Below are 17,817 nucleotides of genomic sequence, written 5' to 3'. Positions count from 1 at the left end.
CTCAACATGGAGTGAAGGTGACTTCACAGTTAATCACTCAACATGGAGTGAGGGACTTCACAGTTAATCACTCAACATGGAGTGGAGGTGACTTGACACAGTTAATCACTCAACATGGAGTGAAGGGGACTTCACAGTTAATCACTCAACATGGAGTGAAGGGGACTTGACACAGTTAATCACTCAACATGGAGTGAAGGGGACTTCACAGTTAATCACTCAACATGGAGTGAAGGGGACTTGACACAGTTAATCACTCAACATGGAGTGAAGGTGACTTCACAGTTAATCACTCAACACATGGAGTGAAGGTGACTTCAGTGGAGGGACTTCACAGTTAATCACTCAACATGTTAATCACTCAACATGGAGTGGAGGTGACTTGACACAGTTAATCACTCAACATGGAGTGAAGGGGACTTCACAGTTAATCACTCAACATGGAGTGAAGGGGACTTGACACAGTTAATCACTCAACATGGAGTGAAGGGGACTTGACACAGTTAATCACTCAACATGGAGTGGAGGGGACTTCACAGTTAATCACTCAACATGGAGTTAATCACTCAACATGGAGTGAAGGTGACTTCACAGTTAATCACTCAACATGGAGTGGAGGTGACTTGACACAGTTAATCACTCAACATGGAGTGAAGGGGACTTCACAGTTAATCACTCAACATGGAGTGAAGGGGACTTGACACAGTTAATCACTCAACATGGAGTGAAGGGGAGTGACTTCACAGTTAATCACTCAACATGGAGTGAAGGGGACTTCACAGTTAATCACTCAACATGGAGTGAAGGGGACTTGATCACAGTTAATCACTCAACATGGAGTGGAGGTGACTTGACACAGTTAATCACTCAACATGGAGTGAAGGGGACTTCACAGTTAATCACTCAACATGGAGTGAAGGGGACTTGTTAATCACACAGTTAATCACTCAACATGGAGTGAAGGGGACTTGACAGTTAATCACTCAACATGGAGTGAAGGGGACTTGACACAGTTAATCACTCAACATGGAGTGAAGGGGACTTCACAGTTAATCACTCAACATGGAGTGAAGGGGACTTGAAGGTGACTTCACAGTTAATCACTCAACATGGAGTGAAGGGGACTTCACAGTTAATCACTCAACATGGAGTGAAGGGGACTTCACAGTTAATCACTCAACATGGAGTGAAGGGGACTTCACAGTTAATCACTCAACATGGAGTGAAGGGGACTTCACAGTTAATCACTCAACATGGAGTGAAGGTGACTTGACAGTTAATCACTCAACATGGAGTGGAGGGGACTTCACAGTTAATCACTCAACATGGAGTGGAGGGGACTTCAGTTAATCACTCAACATGGAGTGAAGGTGACTTCACAGTTAATCACTCAACATGGAGTGGAGGGGACTTCACAGTTAATCACTCAACATGGAGTGAAGGTGACTTGACAGTTAATCACTCAACATGGAGTGGAGGGGACTTCACAGTTAATCACTCAACATGGAGTGGAGGGGACTTCACAGTTAATCACTCAACATGGAGTGAAGGTGACTTCACAGTTAATCACTCAACATGGAGTGAAGGGGACTTCACAGTTAATCACTCAACATGGAGTGAAGGGGACTTCACAGTTAATCACTCAACATGGAGTGAAGGTGACTTCACAGTTAATCACTCAACATGGAGTGGAGGGGACTTCACAGTTAATCACTCAACATGGAGTGGAGGTGACTTGACACAGTTAATCACTCAACATGGAGTGAAGGGGACTTCACAGTTAATCACTCAACATGGAGTGAAGGGGACTTGACACAGTTAATCACTCAACATGGAGTGAAGGGGACTTCACAGTTAATCACTCAACATGGAGTGAAGGGGACTTACAGTTAATCACTCAACATGGAGTGAAGGGGACTTCACAGTTAATCACTCAACATGGAGTGAAGGGGACTTGACACAGTTAATCACTCAACATGGAGTGAAGGGGACTTGGACACAGTTAATCACTCAACATGGAGTGAAGGTGACTTGACACAGTTAATCACTCAACATGGAGTGGAGGGGACTTCACAGTTAATCACTCAACATGGAGTGAAGGGGACTTCACAGTTAATCACTCAGTTAATCACTTAATCAACATGGAGTGAAGGGGACTTCACAGTTAATCACTCAACATGGAGTGAAGGGAAATCACTCAACATGGAGTGAAGGGGACTTCACAGTTAATCACTCAACATGGAGTGAAGGTGACTTGACAGTTAATCACTCAACATGGAGTGGAGGGGACTTCACAGTTAATCACTCAACATGGAGTGGAGGGGACTTCACAGTTAATCACTCAACATGGAGTGAAGGTGACTTCACAGTTAATCACTCAACATGTTAACTCACTCACTCAACATGGAGTGAAGGGGACTACAGTTAATCACTCAACATGGAGTGAAGGGGACTTGAATCACTCAACATGTTAATCACTCAACATGGAGTGGAGGGGACTTCACAGTTAATCACTCAACATGGAGTGGAGGGGACTTCACAGTTAATCACTCAACATGGAGTGGAGGTGACTTGACACAGTTAATCACTCAACATGGAGTGAAGGGGACTTCACAGTTAATCACTCAACATGGAGTGAAGGGGACTTAATCACTCAACATGGAGTGAAGGGGACTTAAGTTAATCACTCAACATGGAGTGAAGGGGACTTCACAGTTAATCACTCAACATGGAGTGAAGGGGACTTGACACAGTTAATCACTCAACATGGAGTGAAGGGGACTTCACAGTTAATCACTCAACATGGAGTGAAGGGGACTTGACACAGTTAATCACTCAACATGGAGTGAAGGGGACTTGAATCACAGGAATCACTCAACATGGAGGACTTGTGACTGGAGTGACAGTTAATCACTCAACATGGAGTGAAGGGGACTTCACAGTTAATCACTCAACATGGAGTGAAGGGGACTTGACACAGTTAATCACTCAACATGGAGTGAAGGGGACTTCACATTAATCACTCAACATGGAGTGGAGGTGACTTCACAGTTAATCACTCAACATGGAGTGAAAGGGACTTCACAGTTAATCACTCAACATGGAGTGAAGGGGACTTGACAGTTAATCACTCAACATGGAGTGAAGGGGACTTGACACAGTTAATCACTCAACATGGAGTGAAGGGGACTTCACAGTTAATCACTCAACATGGAGTGAAGGTGACTTGACAGTTAATCACTCAACATGGAGTGGAGGGGACTTCACAGTTAATCACTCAACATGGAGTGGAGGGGACTTCACAGTTAATCACTCAACATGGAGTGGAGGGGACTTCACAGTTAATCACTCAACATGGAGTGAAGGTGACTTCACAGTTAATCACTCAACATGGAGTGAAGGTGGAAATCTCCTCTTCTTTCTTGACCTCATTGAACAACTGTGTAAATATGACTCTCTCGTACACTTGGTATTTCTGGCCTACATATTTGATGTGTTTTGCAGAATTCAGTACAACAAGTATTTCAATGGTCAAATAAAACTATAGTTTGATCGGGTTTTAAAACAATATACAAGTTTAGTAGGATCATAAAACTAAAACTGTGTGGATGAAGAGTTGAGGTGAAAAAAATCCATCTGCTCAAACTCCAACTCTTGCATCAGGATGGCTGTGATGGCTGTGATGGCTGTGATGGCTGTGATGGCTGGTCTCGGTGCATATTATGAACTGTTTCTTTAAGAGAAACTGCCTTTTTTCCCTCCTCAAGTAAAAAGGAGTACATTTAGAGCGTGCCAAGAATGATGTCATGGGCCCATCCAGTGCCAGGTCCGTGGCCAACAGAGCTGCAGTGTAGGAACATATAGTATTGTTTACCTCATAAGAAACTCAGCACCAAGCCTGACGCTTAGTGACACATTTATTGTCCCTAGTAACAATGTAAACAATAGATAATTACCCAGATAATAAATAACACATCTTTATACACGAGCTGCAGCTCAGAAGCAGAGCTTTTTAAATCTGTCCGCATTTTTCTAAACCAACTGAACGGCAGAGAGAAAGGAACAGGTGATAACAGCTTTACATTCAACAGATACGAAACCCACGGTCGGAGACTCTACACCACTTTCAAATTGGAACCCGCTCACATTTGTGACTTATGTCCCGTGGTTGGCACACAGAGAGACATTGTGTGGACGTTGATAAGGGCTTGTTGTGGCTCTTCCTGTCCACAGAAATGGAGAGAGAAAGACTTTCATCAAACAATGACATCAAACCATCTCAAAAATAGACTTTCAGGAATAGAATACTGTGTTTCCACAAACACAAACACACACAGCGTGTGCACACTTGTACAGCTATGTCAGCTGCTACTGAGCGAGTGGTGCAGGGCTGGACTGAGATCAGGGCTGTGAGGGAGAGTGCTGGCTATAGCCTGCTGAGCTCTGGCTCCGAGTAGCGATATAATGCTTTGGCCTCTCTGTCTGTCTGTCCGTCTGTCTGTCCGTCCGTCCGTCCGTCTGTCTGTCTGGGCGGGCCACCTCTCCACCATGCTGTGAGAGTCAGCTATCCTGACACCCCTAATGCACAACACACACCACCATATTCCCCCAACACAACACACCACCCTATCCCCTGACCCAACACAACCCACCACCCTATTCCCCTGACCCAACACAACACACCACCCTATCCCCTGACCCAACACAACACACCACCCTATACCCTGACCCAACACAACACACCACCCTATCCCCTGACCCAACACAACACACCACCCTATTCCCTGACCCAACACAACCCACCACCCTATTCCCCTGACCCAACACACCACCCTATTCCCCTGACCCAACACAACACACCACCCTATCCCCTGACCCAACACAACCCACCACCCTATTCCCCTGACCCAACACAACACACCACCCTATCCCCTGACCCAACACAACACACCACCCTATCCCCTGACCCAACACAACCCACCACCCTATCCCCTGACCCAACACAACCCACCACCCTATCCCCTGACCCAACACAACACACCACCCTATCCCCTGACCCAACACAACACACCACCCTATCCCCTGACCCAACACAACACACCACCCTCCCCTGACCCAACACAACACACCACCCTATCCCCTGACCCAACACAACACACCACCCTATCCCCTGACCCAACACAACCCACCACCCTATCCCCTGACCCAACACAACCCACCACCCTATCCCCTGACCCAACACAACCCACCACCCTATCCCCTGACCCAACACAACCCACCACCCTATCCCCTGACCCAACACAACCCACCACCCTATCCCCTGACCCAACACAACACACCCTGCATCAGGCCTCCCTGTATCAGCCAAGTATCAGAATCAAATCAAATCAAATGTATTTATAAAGCCCTTCGTACATCAGCTGATATCTCAAAGTGCTGTACAGAAACCCAGCCTAAAACCCCAAACAGCAAGCAATGCAGGTGTTTGCAGCAAGCAATGTCAGCCCTCCTTGTTTCAGTCCTATCAGCCCTGTATCAGCCCTCCCTGTATCCTGTATCAGCCCTGTATCAGCCCTCCCTGTATCCTGTATCAGCCCTGTATCAGCCCTCCTTGTTTCAGTCCTATCAGCCCTGTATCAGCCCTCCTTGTTTCAGTCCTATCAGCCCTGTATCAGCCCTCCCTGTATCCTGTATCAGCCCTGTATCAGCCCTCCTTGTTTCAGTCCTATCAGCCCTGTATCAGCCCTCCTTGTTTCAGTCCTATCAGCCCTGTATCAGCCCTCCCTGTATCCTGTATCAGCCCTGTATCAGCCCTCCCTGTATCCTGTATCAGCCCTGTATCAGCCCTCCTTGTTTCAGTCCTATCAGCCCTGTATCAGCCCTCCCTGTATCCTGTATCAGCCCTGTATCAGCCCTCCCTGTATCCTGTATCAGCCCTGTATCAGCCCTCCCTGTATCCTGTATCAGCCCTCCCTGTATCCTGTATCAGCCCTGTATCAGCACTCCCTGTATCCTGTATCAGCCCTGTATTAGCACTCCCTGTATCCTGTATCAGCCCTCCCTGTATCAGCCCTCCTTGTATCAGCCCTGCCTTCAGCCCTGTATCAGCCATTCCTGTATCAGCCCTCCCTGTATCAGCCCTCCCTGTATCAGCCATTCCTGTATCAGCCCTCCCTGTATCAGCCCTCCCTGTATCAGCCCTCCCTGTAACAGCCCTCCCTGTATCAGCCCTCCCTGTATCAGCCCTCCCTGTATCAGCCCTCCCTATATCAGCCCTGTATCAGCCCTCCCTGTATCAGCCCTCCCTATATCAGCCCTCCCTGTATCAGCCCTCCCTATATCAGCCCTGTATCAGCCCTCCTTGTTTCAGTCCTGTATCAGCATTCCTGTATCAGCCCTGCATCAGCCCTCCCTGTAACAGCCATTCCTGTATCAGCCCTGTATCAGCCCTCCCTGTATCAGCCATTCCTGTATCAGCCCTGTAACAGCCATTCCTGTATCAGCCCTGTATCAGCCCTCCCTGTATCAGCCCTCCCTGTATCAGCCCTCCCTGTATCAGCATTCCTGTATCAGCCCTGCATCAGCCCTCCCTGTATCAGCCCTCCCTGTATCAGCATTCCTGTATCAGCCCTCCCTGTATCAGCATTCCTGTATCAGCCCTCCCTGCATCAGCCCTCCCTGTAACAGCCCTCCCTGTAACAGCCATTCCTGTATCAGCCCTGCATCAGCCCTCCCTGTATCAGCCCTCCCTGTATCAGCATTCCTGTATCAGCCCTGCATCAGCCCTCCCTGTATCAGCCCTGCATCAGCCCTCCCTGTATCAGCCCTCCTGTATCAGCCCTGTATCAGCCCTCCCTGTATCAGCCCTCCCTGTATCAGCCCTCCCTGTATCAGCCCTCCCTTATCCTGTATCAGCCCTCCCTGTATCAGCCCTCCCTGTATCCTGTATCAGCCCTGTATCAGCCCTCCCTGTAACAGCCCTCCTGTATCAGCCCTCCCTGTATCAGCCCTGCCTTCAGCCCTGTATCAGCCCTCCCTGTATCAGCCCTGTATCAGCCCTCCCTGTAACAGCCCTCCCTGTATCAGCCCTCCCTGTAACAGCCCTCCCTGTAACAGCCCTCCCTGTAACAGCCCTCCCTGTATCAGCCCTGTATCAGCCATTCCTGTATCAGCCCTCCCTGTATCAGCCCTCCCCTGTATCAGCCCTCCCTGTATTCCTGTATCAGCCCTCCCTGTATCAGCCCTGTATTCCCTGTATCAGCCCTCCCTGCATCAGCCCTCCCTGTATCAGCCCCTCAGCCTCCCTGCATCAGCCCTCCCCTGTAACAGCCCTCCCTGTATCAGCCCTCCCCTGTATCAGCCCTCCCTGCATCAGCCCTCCCTGTATCAGCCCTGTATCGGCCCTGTATCAGCCCTCCCTGCATCAGCCCTGTATCGGCCCTGTATCAGCCCTGTATCGGCCCTGTATCAGCCCTCCCTGCATCAGCCCTCCCTGTATCAGCCCTGTATCAGCCCTCCCTGCATCAGCCCTCCCTGTATCAGCCCTGTATCGGCCCTGTATCAGCCCTCCCTGTATCAGCCCTCCCTGTAACAGCCCTCCCTGTATCAGCCATTCCTGTATCAGCCCTGCATCAGCCCTCCCTGTATCAGCCATTCCTGTATCAGCCCTGTATCAGCCCTCCCTGTATCAGCCCTCCCTGTATCAGCCCTTCCTTTATCAGCCATTCCTGTATCAGCCCTCCCTGTATCAGCCCTCCCTGTAACAGCCATTCCTGTATCAGCCCTGTATCAGCCCTCCCTGTATCAGACCTCCCTGTATCAGCCCTCCCTATGTCCGCCCTGCCTTCAGCCCTCCCTGTAACAGCCCTGTATCAGCCCTCCCTGTAACAGCCCTCCCTGTAACAGCCCTCCCTGTATCAGCCCTCCCTGTATCAGCCCTGCCTTCAGCCCTGTATCAGCCATTCCTGTATCAGCCCTCCCTGTATCAGCCCTCCCTTCCCTGTATCAGCCCTCCCTGTATCAGCCCTTCCCCTGTATCAGCCCTCCCTGCATCAGCCCTGTATCGGCCCTGTATCAGCCCTCCCTGCATCAGCCCTGTCCCTGTATCAGCCCTCCCTGTATCAGCCCTGTATCGGCCCTGTATCAGCCCTCCCTGTATCAGCCCTCCCTGTATCAGCCCTCCCCTGTATCAGCCCCCTCCCTGCATCCCTGCATCAGCCCTCCCTGTATCAGCCCTCCCTGTATCAGCCCTCCCTGTATCAGCCCTCCCTGTAACAGCCCTCCCTGTATCAGCCATTCCTGTATCAGCCCTGCATCAGCCCTCCCTGTATCAGCCCTGCATCAGCCCTCCCTGTATCAGCCCTCCCTGTATCAGCATTCCTGTATCAGCCCTGTATCAGCCCTCCCTGTATCAGCCCTCCCTGTATCAGCCCTCCCTGTATCAGCCCTGCCTTCAGCCCTGTATCAGCCCTCCCTGTAACAGCCCTCCCTGTATCAGCCCTCCCTGTATCAGCCCTGTATCAGCCCTCCCTGTAACAGCCCTCCCTGTATCAGCCCTCCCTGTATCAGCCCTGCCTTCAGCCCTGTATCAGCCCTCCCTGTATCAGCCCTGTATCAGCCCTCCCTGTAACAGCCCTCCCTGTATCAGCCCTCCCTGTAACAGCCCTCCCTGTAACAGCCCTCCCTGTATCAGCCCTGCCTTCAGCCCTGTATCAGCCATTCCTGTATCAGCCCTCCCTGTATCAGCCCTGTATCGGCCCTGTATCAGCCCTCCCTGTATCAGCCCTCCCTGTATCAGCCCTCCCTGTATCAGCCCTGTATCGGCCCTGTATCAGCCCTCCCTGCATCAGCCCTCCCTGTATCAGCCCTGTATCGGCCCTGTATCAGCCCTCCCTGCATCAGCCCTGTATCGGCCCTGTATCAGCCCTCCCTGTATCAGCCCTGTATCGGCCCTGTATCAGCCCTCCCTGCATCAGCCCTCCCTGTATCAGCCCTGTATCGGCCCTGTATCAGCCCTCCCTGCATCAGCCCTCCCTGTATCAGCCCTGTATCAGCCCTCCCTGTATCAGCCCTCCCTGTATCAGCCCTCCCTGTATCAGCCCTCCCTGTATCAGCCCTCCCTGTATCAGCCATTCCTGTATCAGCCCTGCATCAGCCCTCCCTGTATCAGCCATTCCTGTATCAGCCCTCCCTGTATCAGCCCTCCCTGTATCAGCCCTCCCTGTATCAGCCCTTCCTGTATCAGCCATTCCTGTATCAGCCCTCCCTGTATCAGCCCTCCCTGTAACAGCCATTCCTGTATCAGCCCTGTATCAGCCCTCCCTGTATCAGCCCTCCCTGTATCAGCCCTCCCTGTATCAGCCCTCCCTATGTCCGCCCTGCCTTCAGCCCTCCCTGTAACAGCCCTGTATCAGCCCTCCCTGTAACAGCCCTCCCTGTAACAGCCCTCCCTGTATCAGCCCTCCCTGTATCAGCCCTGCCTTCAGCCCTGTATCAGCCATTCCTGTATCAGCCCTCCCTGTATCAGCCCTGTATCGGCCCTGTATCAGCCCTCCCTGTATCAGCCCTGTATCGGCCCTGTATCAGCCCTCCCTGCATCAGCCCTCCCTGTATCAGCCCTGTATCGGCCCTGTATCAGCCCTCCCTGCATCAGCCCTGTATCGGCCCTGTATCAGCCCTCCCTGCATCAGCCCTGTATCGGCCCTGTATCAGCCCTCCCTGCATCAGCCCTGTATCGGCCCTGTATCAGCCCTCCCTGCATCAGCCCTGTATCAGCCCTGTATCAGCCCTCCCTGCATCAGCCCTGTATCAGCCCTGTATCAGCCCCCTGTATCAGCCCTCCCTCAGCCTGTATCAGCCCTGTATCGGCCCTGTATCAGCCCTCCCTGTATCAGCCCTGTATCGGCCCTGTATCAGCCCTCCCTGTATCAGCCCTGTATCGGCCCTGTATCAGCCCTCCCTGCATCAGCCCTCCCTGTATCAGCCCTGTATCGGCCCTGTATCAGCCCTCCCTGTATCAGCCCTCCCTCAGCCCTCCCTGTAACAGCCCTCCCTGTATCAGTCATTCCTGTATCAGCCCTGTATCCCTGCATCAGCCCTCCCCTGTATCAGCCCTTCCTGTATCAGCCCTGTATCCCCTGTATCAGCCCTCTGTATCAGCCCTGTATCAGCCCTCCCCCTGTATCAGCCCTCCCTGTATCAGCCCTCATTCCTGTATCAGCCATTCCTGTATCAGCCCTCCCCTGTAACAGCCATTCCTGTATCAGCCCTGTATCAGCCCTCCCTGTATCAGCCCTGTATCCTGTATCAGCCCTCCTCCTGTATCAGCCCTCCAGCCCTGTATCAGCCCTCCCTGTATCAGCCCTCCCTATATCAGCCCTCCCATTCCTGCCTTCAGCCCTCCCTGTAACAGCCCTGTATCAGCCCTCCCTGTAACAGCCCTGTATCAGCCCTCCCTGTATCAGCCCTGTATCAGCCCTCCCTGTATCAGCCCTGTATCAGCCCTCCCTGTAACAGCCCTCCCTGTATCAGCCCTGCCTTCAGCCCTCCCTGTAACAGCCCTGTATCAGCCCTCCCTGTATCAGCCCTGTATCAGCCCTCCCTGTATCAGCCCTCCCTATATCAGCCCTGTATCAGCCCTCCCTGTATCAGCCCTGTATCAGCCCTCCCTGTATCAGCCCTCCCTGTAACAGCCCTCCCTGTAACAGCCCTCCCTATATCAGCCCTCCCTGTATCAGCCCTGCCTTCAGCCCTGTATCAGCCCTCCCTGTATCAGCCCTGTATCAGCCCTCCCTGTAACAGCCCTCCCTGTAACAGCCCTCCCTGTAACAGCCCTCCCTGTAACAGCCCTCCCTGTATCAGCCCTCCCTGTATCAGCCCTCCATGTAACAGGTCGCTCTAAATGACTTAAATGTAAATGTAAATGTAACAGCCCTCCCTGTATCAGCCCTCCCTGTATCAGCCCTCCCTGTAACAGCCCTCCCTGTAACAGCCCTCCCTGTAACAGCCCTCCCTGTATCAGCCCTCCCTGTATCAGCCCTGCCTTCAGCCCTGTATCAGCCATTCCTGTATCAGCCCTGTATCGGCCCTGTATCAGCCCTCCCTGTATCAGCCCTCCCTGTAACAGCCCTCCCTGTATCAGCCCTGTATCGGCCCTGTATCAGCCCTGTATCGGCCCTGTATCAGCCCTCCCTGCATCAGCCCTCCCTGTATCAGCCCTGTATCAGCCCTCCCTGTATCAGCCCTCCCTGCATCAGCCCTGTATCGGCCCTGTATCAGCCCTCCCTGCATCAGCCCTGTATCAGCCCTGCATCAGCCCTGTATCAGCCCTGTATCAGCCCTCTCTGTATCAGCCCTCCCTGCATCAGCCCTGTATCAGCCCTCCCTGCATCAGCCCTGTATCAGCCCTCCCTGTATCAGCCCTGTATCAGCCCTCCCTGCATCAGCCCTGTATCAGCCCTCCCTGTATCAGCCCTCCCTGCATCAGCCCTCCCTGTATCAGCCCTCCCTGTATCAGCCCTGTATCGGCCCTGTATCAGCCCTCCCTGCATCAGCCCTGTATCGGCCCTGTATCAGCCCTCCCTGTATCAGCCATTCCTGCATCAGCCCTCCCTGTATCAGCCATTCCTGTATCAGCCCTGTATCAGCCCTCCCTGTATCAGCCCTCCCTGTATCAGCCCTCCCTGTATCAGCCCTCCCTATGTCCGCCCTGCCTTCAGCCCTCCCTGCAGCTCATTAACTATTTACACTAGAGACAGACAGAGACAGGTCTCCCTAGGCCTCCTAGCAGCTCAGCCCCACCGCAAAATCTATTAGCCGTCATTAGCCCCCCTCAGCAGCAGCACACACTCCCACTGGGCAGGAGAGGGTTAACTCCGCCAGGGGAGGCCTTCAGTTACCACAACACACATCTCTCTCTCCAGTATCTTTTATCAATTTCTGTCTTTCAAATTCTCTCTTTCTCACCCTCCCCACTTTCTCTCTCTCTCTCTCTCTCTCTCTCTCTCTCTCTCTACCCCTTTCTCTCTCTCTCTCTCTCTCTCTCTCTCTCTCTCTCTCTCTCTCTCTCTCTCTCTCCTCTCTCTCTCCCTCGCCCTCCCTCTCCCCCTCGCTTCCTCCCTCCCTCCCTCTCCCCCTCCCTCTCTCTTAATGTAAATGTTCCTGTAGTGAGCGGCTGGGCCAGAGGTCTGAGGCTCTGAGGTTGTAAAGCTGGGGGGGTGTGGGGTTACAGTGAGGGAGATTTCCCATTGGCGGAAAGTCAACATGGTCCAGGGTAACGCGATTAGGGCTGGATCGAGTGCATCGCAGGGGACATATGGACCTGATCACGCTGCAGACACCCGATATCACGGCCGTATTTATCGACTTGGCCGGGTGCGGATATTACAGACACCAGAGATCCCCTGAAACCCCTGTTCCCCCCGCTTCCCCATCCCTTCCCCACTCCGTCCATCAGTTCCTTATGAAAACCACGCTGGAGATCTGAGCCTGATAAGCCGATTAGCCTCTCACTCTCTGTCCACAATCATGGGATTCCATCAGGACCTTTCAAGATATCCGGGCCATTCAAAATGTAAGGGCCCAAATCTCCAACCATCTGGTCATGAATAGAGAATGAATGAATATCTGACTGGTCAAGCAGTCTGTAGGTTGGTCCAGTAATGAAGCCTGGTCGTTTTCTGAGGACTGTCTGCTTGTGTTTATTAGTGGCCTTGGCATTTACAATTCAATTACAACGATAGGCGAGAGGGGAAAATAAAAGGAAAAGATCTGTGTGTCTGGGTGGAGGCCAAGGCAGAGATAAGACTAAAACACTAATATTGTCTTACTCCAGCGTGTTACCATAGGAACAGCAGGAGAGATCCAAAAGACTAAAAAGACCATCAATCTAGAGAGAGAGGAGGAGGAAGAGGGACACGTAAGTGCCCTGAGAATGCACCCTCTCTCCCCCCCTCTCTCCCTATTTCTCTCTCCCTCTCTCCCTCCCTCCCACTCTCTCTCTCTCTCTCCCCTCTTTCTCCCTCTCCCTCTTTCTCCCTCTCCCTCGTTCTCTCTCTCCCTCTTTCTCCCTCTCTCTCGTCTATCAGAGCAATCACTGCTAATGACCTCTCTCTCTCTCTCTCTCTCTCTCTCTCTCTCTCTCTCTCTCTCTCCCTCCCTCCCATTGCTACTTCTCTCTGTCTTTCCTTCTCTCTTCCCTCTCTTTCTACCCCTCCTCTCAATCTCACCAACCTCAGTAATCAGTGAGCCATTAAACAAGTCAGGAGAGCAAACAGCACTTTATTCTGACCAGCCACTTGCCTTAGACCACCTCCTTCTGCCTCTCTGCCTCTCTCTGCCTCTCTCTGCTGCTCTCTGCTGCTCTCTCTCTCTCTCTCCCCTACTCTCTCTCTCTGCCTCTCGCTCTCTCTCTCTGCCTCTCTCTGCCACTCTCTCTCTCTGCTGCTCTCTCTCTGCTGCTCTCTCTCTGCCGCTCTCTCTCTCTGCCTCTCGCTCTCTCTCTCTCTCTCTCTGCCTCTCTCTGCCTCTCTCTGCCGCTCTCTCTCTCTCTGCTGCTCTCTGCTGCTCTCTCTCTCTCTCCCCTACTCTCTCTCTCTCTCTGCCTCTCTCTTCCGCTCTCTCTCTGCTACTCTCTCTCTGCTGCTCTATCTCTGCCTCTCGCTCTCTCTCTGCCTCTGCCTCTTCCTCTCTGCCTCTCTCTCTCACTCTCTCTCTGCCTCTCTCTCTCACTCTCTCTCGGCCTATCTCTGCCTCCCTCTTTCGCTCTCTCTCTGCCTCTCTCCGCTTCTTCTCTCGTTCCTCTACCCCTTCTCCTCCCTCTCTTCTTTCTTCTGTCATCTCCTATCTTCCCTCCTCTCCTCCCTTTCTTTTCCCTCTACCCCCTCTCCATTTCTCCCTCTCTCTCCCTCACAGTCCTCCCTCTCTCTCAGCCTTCTCTCACTCCCCCTCCTCTCTCTAACTGCCTGCTTTGTGAGGGATGAGGTCATTCCATTTCCATCCCGCTGTGTTAAACTAGTGCTAACAAGTTGCACAATTCCACAACATGTTCTGTACATTAAGATATACATCAGTCAGCCAGTCGGTGCAGTGCGGTGGGCAGCCCAGCCGCAGCCACATAAAGGGCCTTTTATTCAGGCTCTCTGAGACTCCAGCCCAGCGCTGCTCTGCTCCTACAGGTTCAGACCTAGCAGCTTTGATTCCACACACACACACGCACGCGCACACACACACACACACACAAAATGATGAAATCTGCACAGAGAGTTTAAAGCAAGCGCAGCATTTTGTTGGCATGGCCAAATGGAAAAGAGAACGGTATAAAACATTGAGCATGTATTTGTGTGTGGAAGGGTGTGTGGAAGGGTGTGTGTGTGCGTGCATCTGCATGTGTGTGTTTTTATTATTCAGGTGTATTTAGTGTGTGTATGTGTGTGTTGGTGAGGATTGAGACTCACCAGTTTGGCCTCAGAGTGCATGGAGGGTCCGTGAGGGGAGGAACAGGAGCTGGGATGGTTGGGGCCCTGCATACCCATTATACTGGAACACATAGACATCTGCCTCTCCATCTGAGGACCACAACAATATATCACACTACGGCAACACACACACCCACACACACACACATATACACACACACATATACACACACACACACACACACACACACACACACACACACACACACACACACACACACACACACACACACACACACACACACATACACATACACATACACATACACACACAAACACTTATCAAGGAGACACGTGGTGTGTGTGTGTGTCTGACAAAGACAGTGCTATTTACAGACACACACCCCGGTAGTAGCTTCCTGTTTTAACTCCCTCACTGCTGGGCTGGCTTCCTGTTTTAACTCCCTCACTGCTGGGCTGGCTTCCTGTTTTAACTCCCTCACTGCTGGGCTGGCTTCCTGTTTGTGTGTGTTCTGGTCAGCTCTAGTTGCATGCTGTGTATGGTTGTTTGTGTGTGTGGTTGTTTGTATGGGTGATGTGTGTGGTTGTTTCTATGGGTGATGTGTGTGTGGGTGATGTGTGATACAGGGTCAGATGTTTAATGGTTAAACTGGTGATTAAAGGGGACCCACACACACACCCCACTAACCCTCCCCGCCAAAAAAACACCCCCCTGATGTCCCCCACTACCCCACTAACAACCCACAACCCCTGATGTCCCCCACTACCCCACTAACAACCCACAAACCCCTGATGTCCCCCTACTACCCCACTAACCCCCCAACAACCCCCAACCCCTGATGTCCCCCACTACCCCCTGATGCACCTCTCCCCATCCACAGAGGCCCAGCACCAGAACCCCTCCACACAGCCTTAATTGCTCTAAGTGTGTTTTGTGTATAAATATCACCCAAACCTGCACCCCTTTCCTGACCAGTCAATCTTCCTCCAGAAAGGCTTAGCTCCTAATTTAATAAACATGGGAGGTTTTTTCCATACCATAAACACAGCCTGTCTTGTGTTACCATGAGAACATATGTGGTATCATTAGAATTATGATACGGGGAGCTTTCTCAGAGTTGTTATCATTCCCTGTCTGTCTCCCACTACTGCACCGACCTCAAATCTCATTGGCTTGATTAGAATATAGTGGGAGATGAAGAGCCAGTGTCTGAAAGCCACACTGCAGGAGATGGTCCTTTGGATAAATAGTGATGAATAATTTATATGGTGGGAAATACGTGGGAAAACTCACAGATATTACAGACTGAAAGAGGGGATAAGATGTGTGTAGGTAGCATGTGTGTGTGTGTGTGTGTGTGTGTGTGTGTGTGTGTGTGTGTGTGTGTGTGTGTGTGTGTGTGTGTGTGTGTGTGTGTGTGTGTGTGTGTGTGTGTGTGTGTGTGTGTGTGTGTGTGTGTGTGTGTGTGTGAATCAGTGTGTACATCAGTGGAGGCTCCTCAGAGGAGGATGGGGAGGACCATCCGCCTCAGTGAATTTTATAAAAATAAAAATGGTAAAACATTTTAAAAGTTTTATAAAACTATACTAAATATATTCACGTCACCAAATAATTGATTAAAACACACTATTTTGTAAAGAAGGTCAACAGTAGCCTCAACAGCACTCTGTAGGGTAGAACCATGGTGTCGCTGGAGGACAGCTAGCTTCCGTCCTCCTCTGGGTATATTGAATTCAATACAAAACCTAGGAGGCTCATTGATCTCACCACCTTCCACAGAAGGTAGCTAGCGCTGCAGTGCATTAAATTTATAGTTGACTTAAAGAGAGTGAAAGACAATAGTTGAACAGTTTTGAACAAATTAATTTATTCCAATATGAAGAAGAATCAAGAGAGAAATATATATAGAGAGAGTCGTTTTTTTCCACTTTCAGTTTCACTTACTTATCTAGAAAATGCAGCTAGCTAGTTTAGCCTACTGAAACACCCTGCTCAAACAGAGGGATGCTAAGTTAGCTAGCTGGCTATGACGTTCCAACACAACACTGGAACTCTTCCAAGTCAAGGTTTTACTAACTTATTGCCCCTGGGGCCCGTGGGTGTAACTTATTGCCCCCGGGGCCCATGGGTGTAACTTATTGCCCCCGGGGCCTGTGGGTGTAACTTATTGCCCCCAGGGGCCCGTGGGTGTAACTTATTGCCCCCGGGCCCGTGGGTGTAACTTATTGCCCCCGGGGCCCGTGGGTGTAACTTATTGCCCCCGGGGCCCGTGGGTGTAACTTATTGCCCCCGGGGCCCGTGGGTGTAACTTATTGCCCCCGGGGCCCGTGGGTGTAACTTATTGCCCCCGGGGCCCGTGGGTGTAACTTATTGCCCCGGGGCCCGTGGGTGTAACTTATTGCCCCCGGGGCCCGTGGGTGTAACTTATTGCCCCCGGGTCCCGTGGGTGTAACTTATTGCCCCTGGGGCCCGTGGGTGTGACTTATTGCCCCCGGGGCCCGTGGGTGTAACTGCTGAAGGACTAAACACTAACGTTACTGCGTGATTGTAGCAGGTTTACTAACTTATTGCCCCCAGGGCCCGTGGGTGTAACTGCTGAAGGACTAAACACTAACGTTACTGCGTGATTGTAGAAGGTTTACTAACTTATTGCCCCCAGGGCCCGTGGGTGTAACTTATTGCCCCCGGGGCCCGTGGGTGTAACTTATTGCCCTCGGGGCCCGTGGGTGTAACTTATTGCCCCCGGGGCCCGTGGGTGTAACTTATTGCCCTCGGGGCCCGTGGGTGTAACTTATTGCCCCCGGGGCCCGTGGGTGTAACTTATTGCCCTCGGGGCCCGTGGGTGTAACTTATTGCCCCCGGAGCCCGTGGGTGTAACTTATTGCCCCTGGGGCCCGTGGGTGTAACTGCTGACGGACTAAACACTAACGTTACTGCGTGATTGTAGCAGGTTTACTAACTTATTGCCCCCGGGGCCCGTGGGTGTAACTTATTGCCCCCGGGGCCCGTGGGTGTAACTTATTGCCCCCGGGGCCCGTGGGTGTAACTTATTGCCCCTGGGGCCCGTGGGTGTAACTGCTGACGGACTAAACACTAACGTTACTGCGTGATTGTAGCAGGTTTACTAACTTATTGCCCCCGGGGCCCGTGGGTGTAACTTATTGCCCCCCGGGCCCGTGGGTGTAACTTATTGCCCCCGGGGCCCGTGGGTGTAACTTATTGCCCTCGGGGCCCGTGGGTGTAACTTATTGCCCTCGGGGCCCGTGGGTGTAATTTATTGCCCCCGGGCCCGTGGATGTAACTTATTGCCCCCGGGGCCCGTGGGTGTAACTGCTGAAGGACTAAACACTAACGTTACTGCGTGATTGTAGCAGGTTTACT

At 52.0% G+C, this 17,817-nt stretch overlaps 1 protein-coding gene across 1 annotated transcript in view; it reads right to left on the bottom strand.

Annotated features, from left to right (window-relative positions):
- The window catches only part of creb5b (cAMP responsive element binding protein 5b), a 119,965-nt gene that overhangs the window by 51,014 nt on the left and 51,134 nt on the right, over positions 1 to 17,817 (bottom strand). The window contains exon 7 of the mRNA XM_065027471.1: positions 14,454 to 14,564. Within this exon, the coding sequence (XP_064883543.1) occupies positions 14,454 to 14,564 (111 nt within the window). The remainder of the gene's footprint in view (positions 1 to 14,453; positions 14,565 to 17,817) is intronic.

The sequence above is a fragment of the Oncorhynchus nerka genome, linkage group LG14 (assembly GCF_034236695.1).
Source record: "Oncorhynchus nerka isolate Pitt River linkage group LG14, Oner_Uvic_2.0, whole genome shotgun sequence".
NCBI lineage: Eukaryota > Metazoa > Chordata > Actinopteri > Salmoniformes > Salmonidae > Oncorhynchus > Oncorhynchus nerka.
Note: the sequence above shows the minus strand (reverse complement) of the source record. Positions and strands in the feature narration are given on the sequence as shown.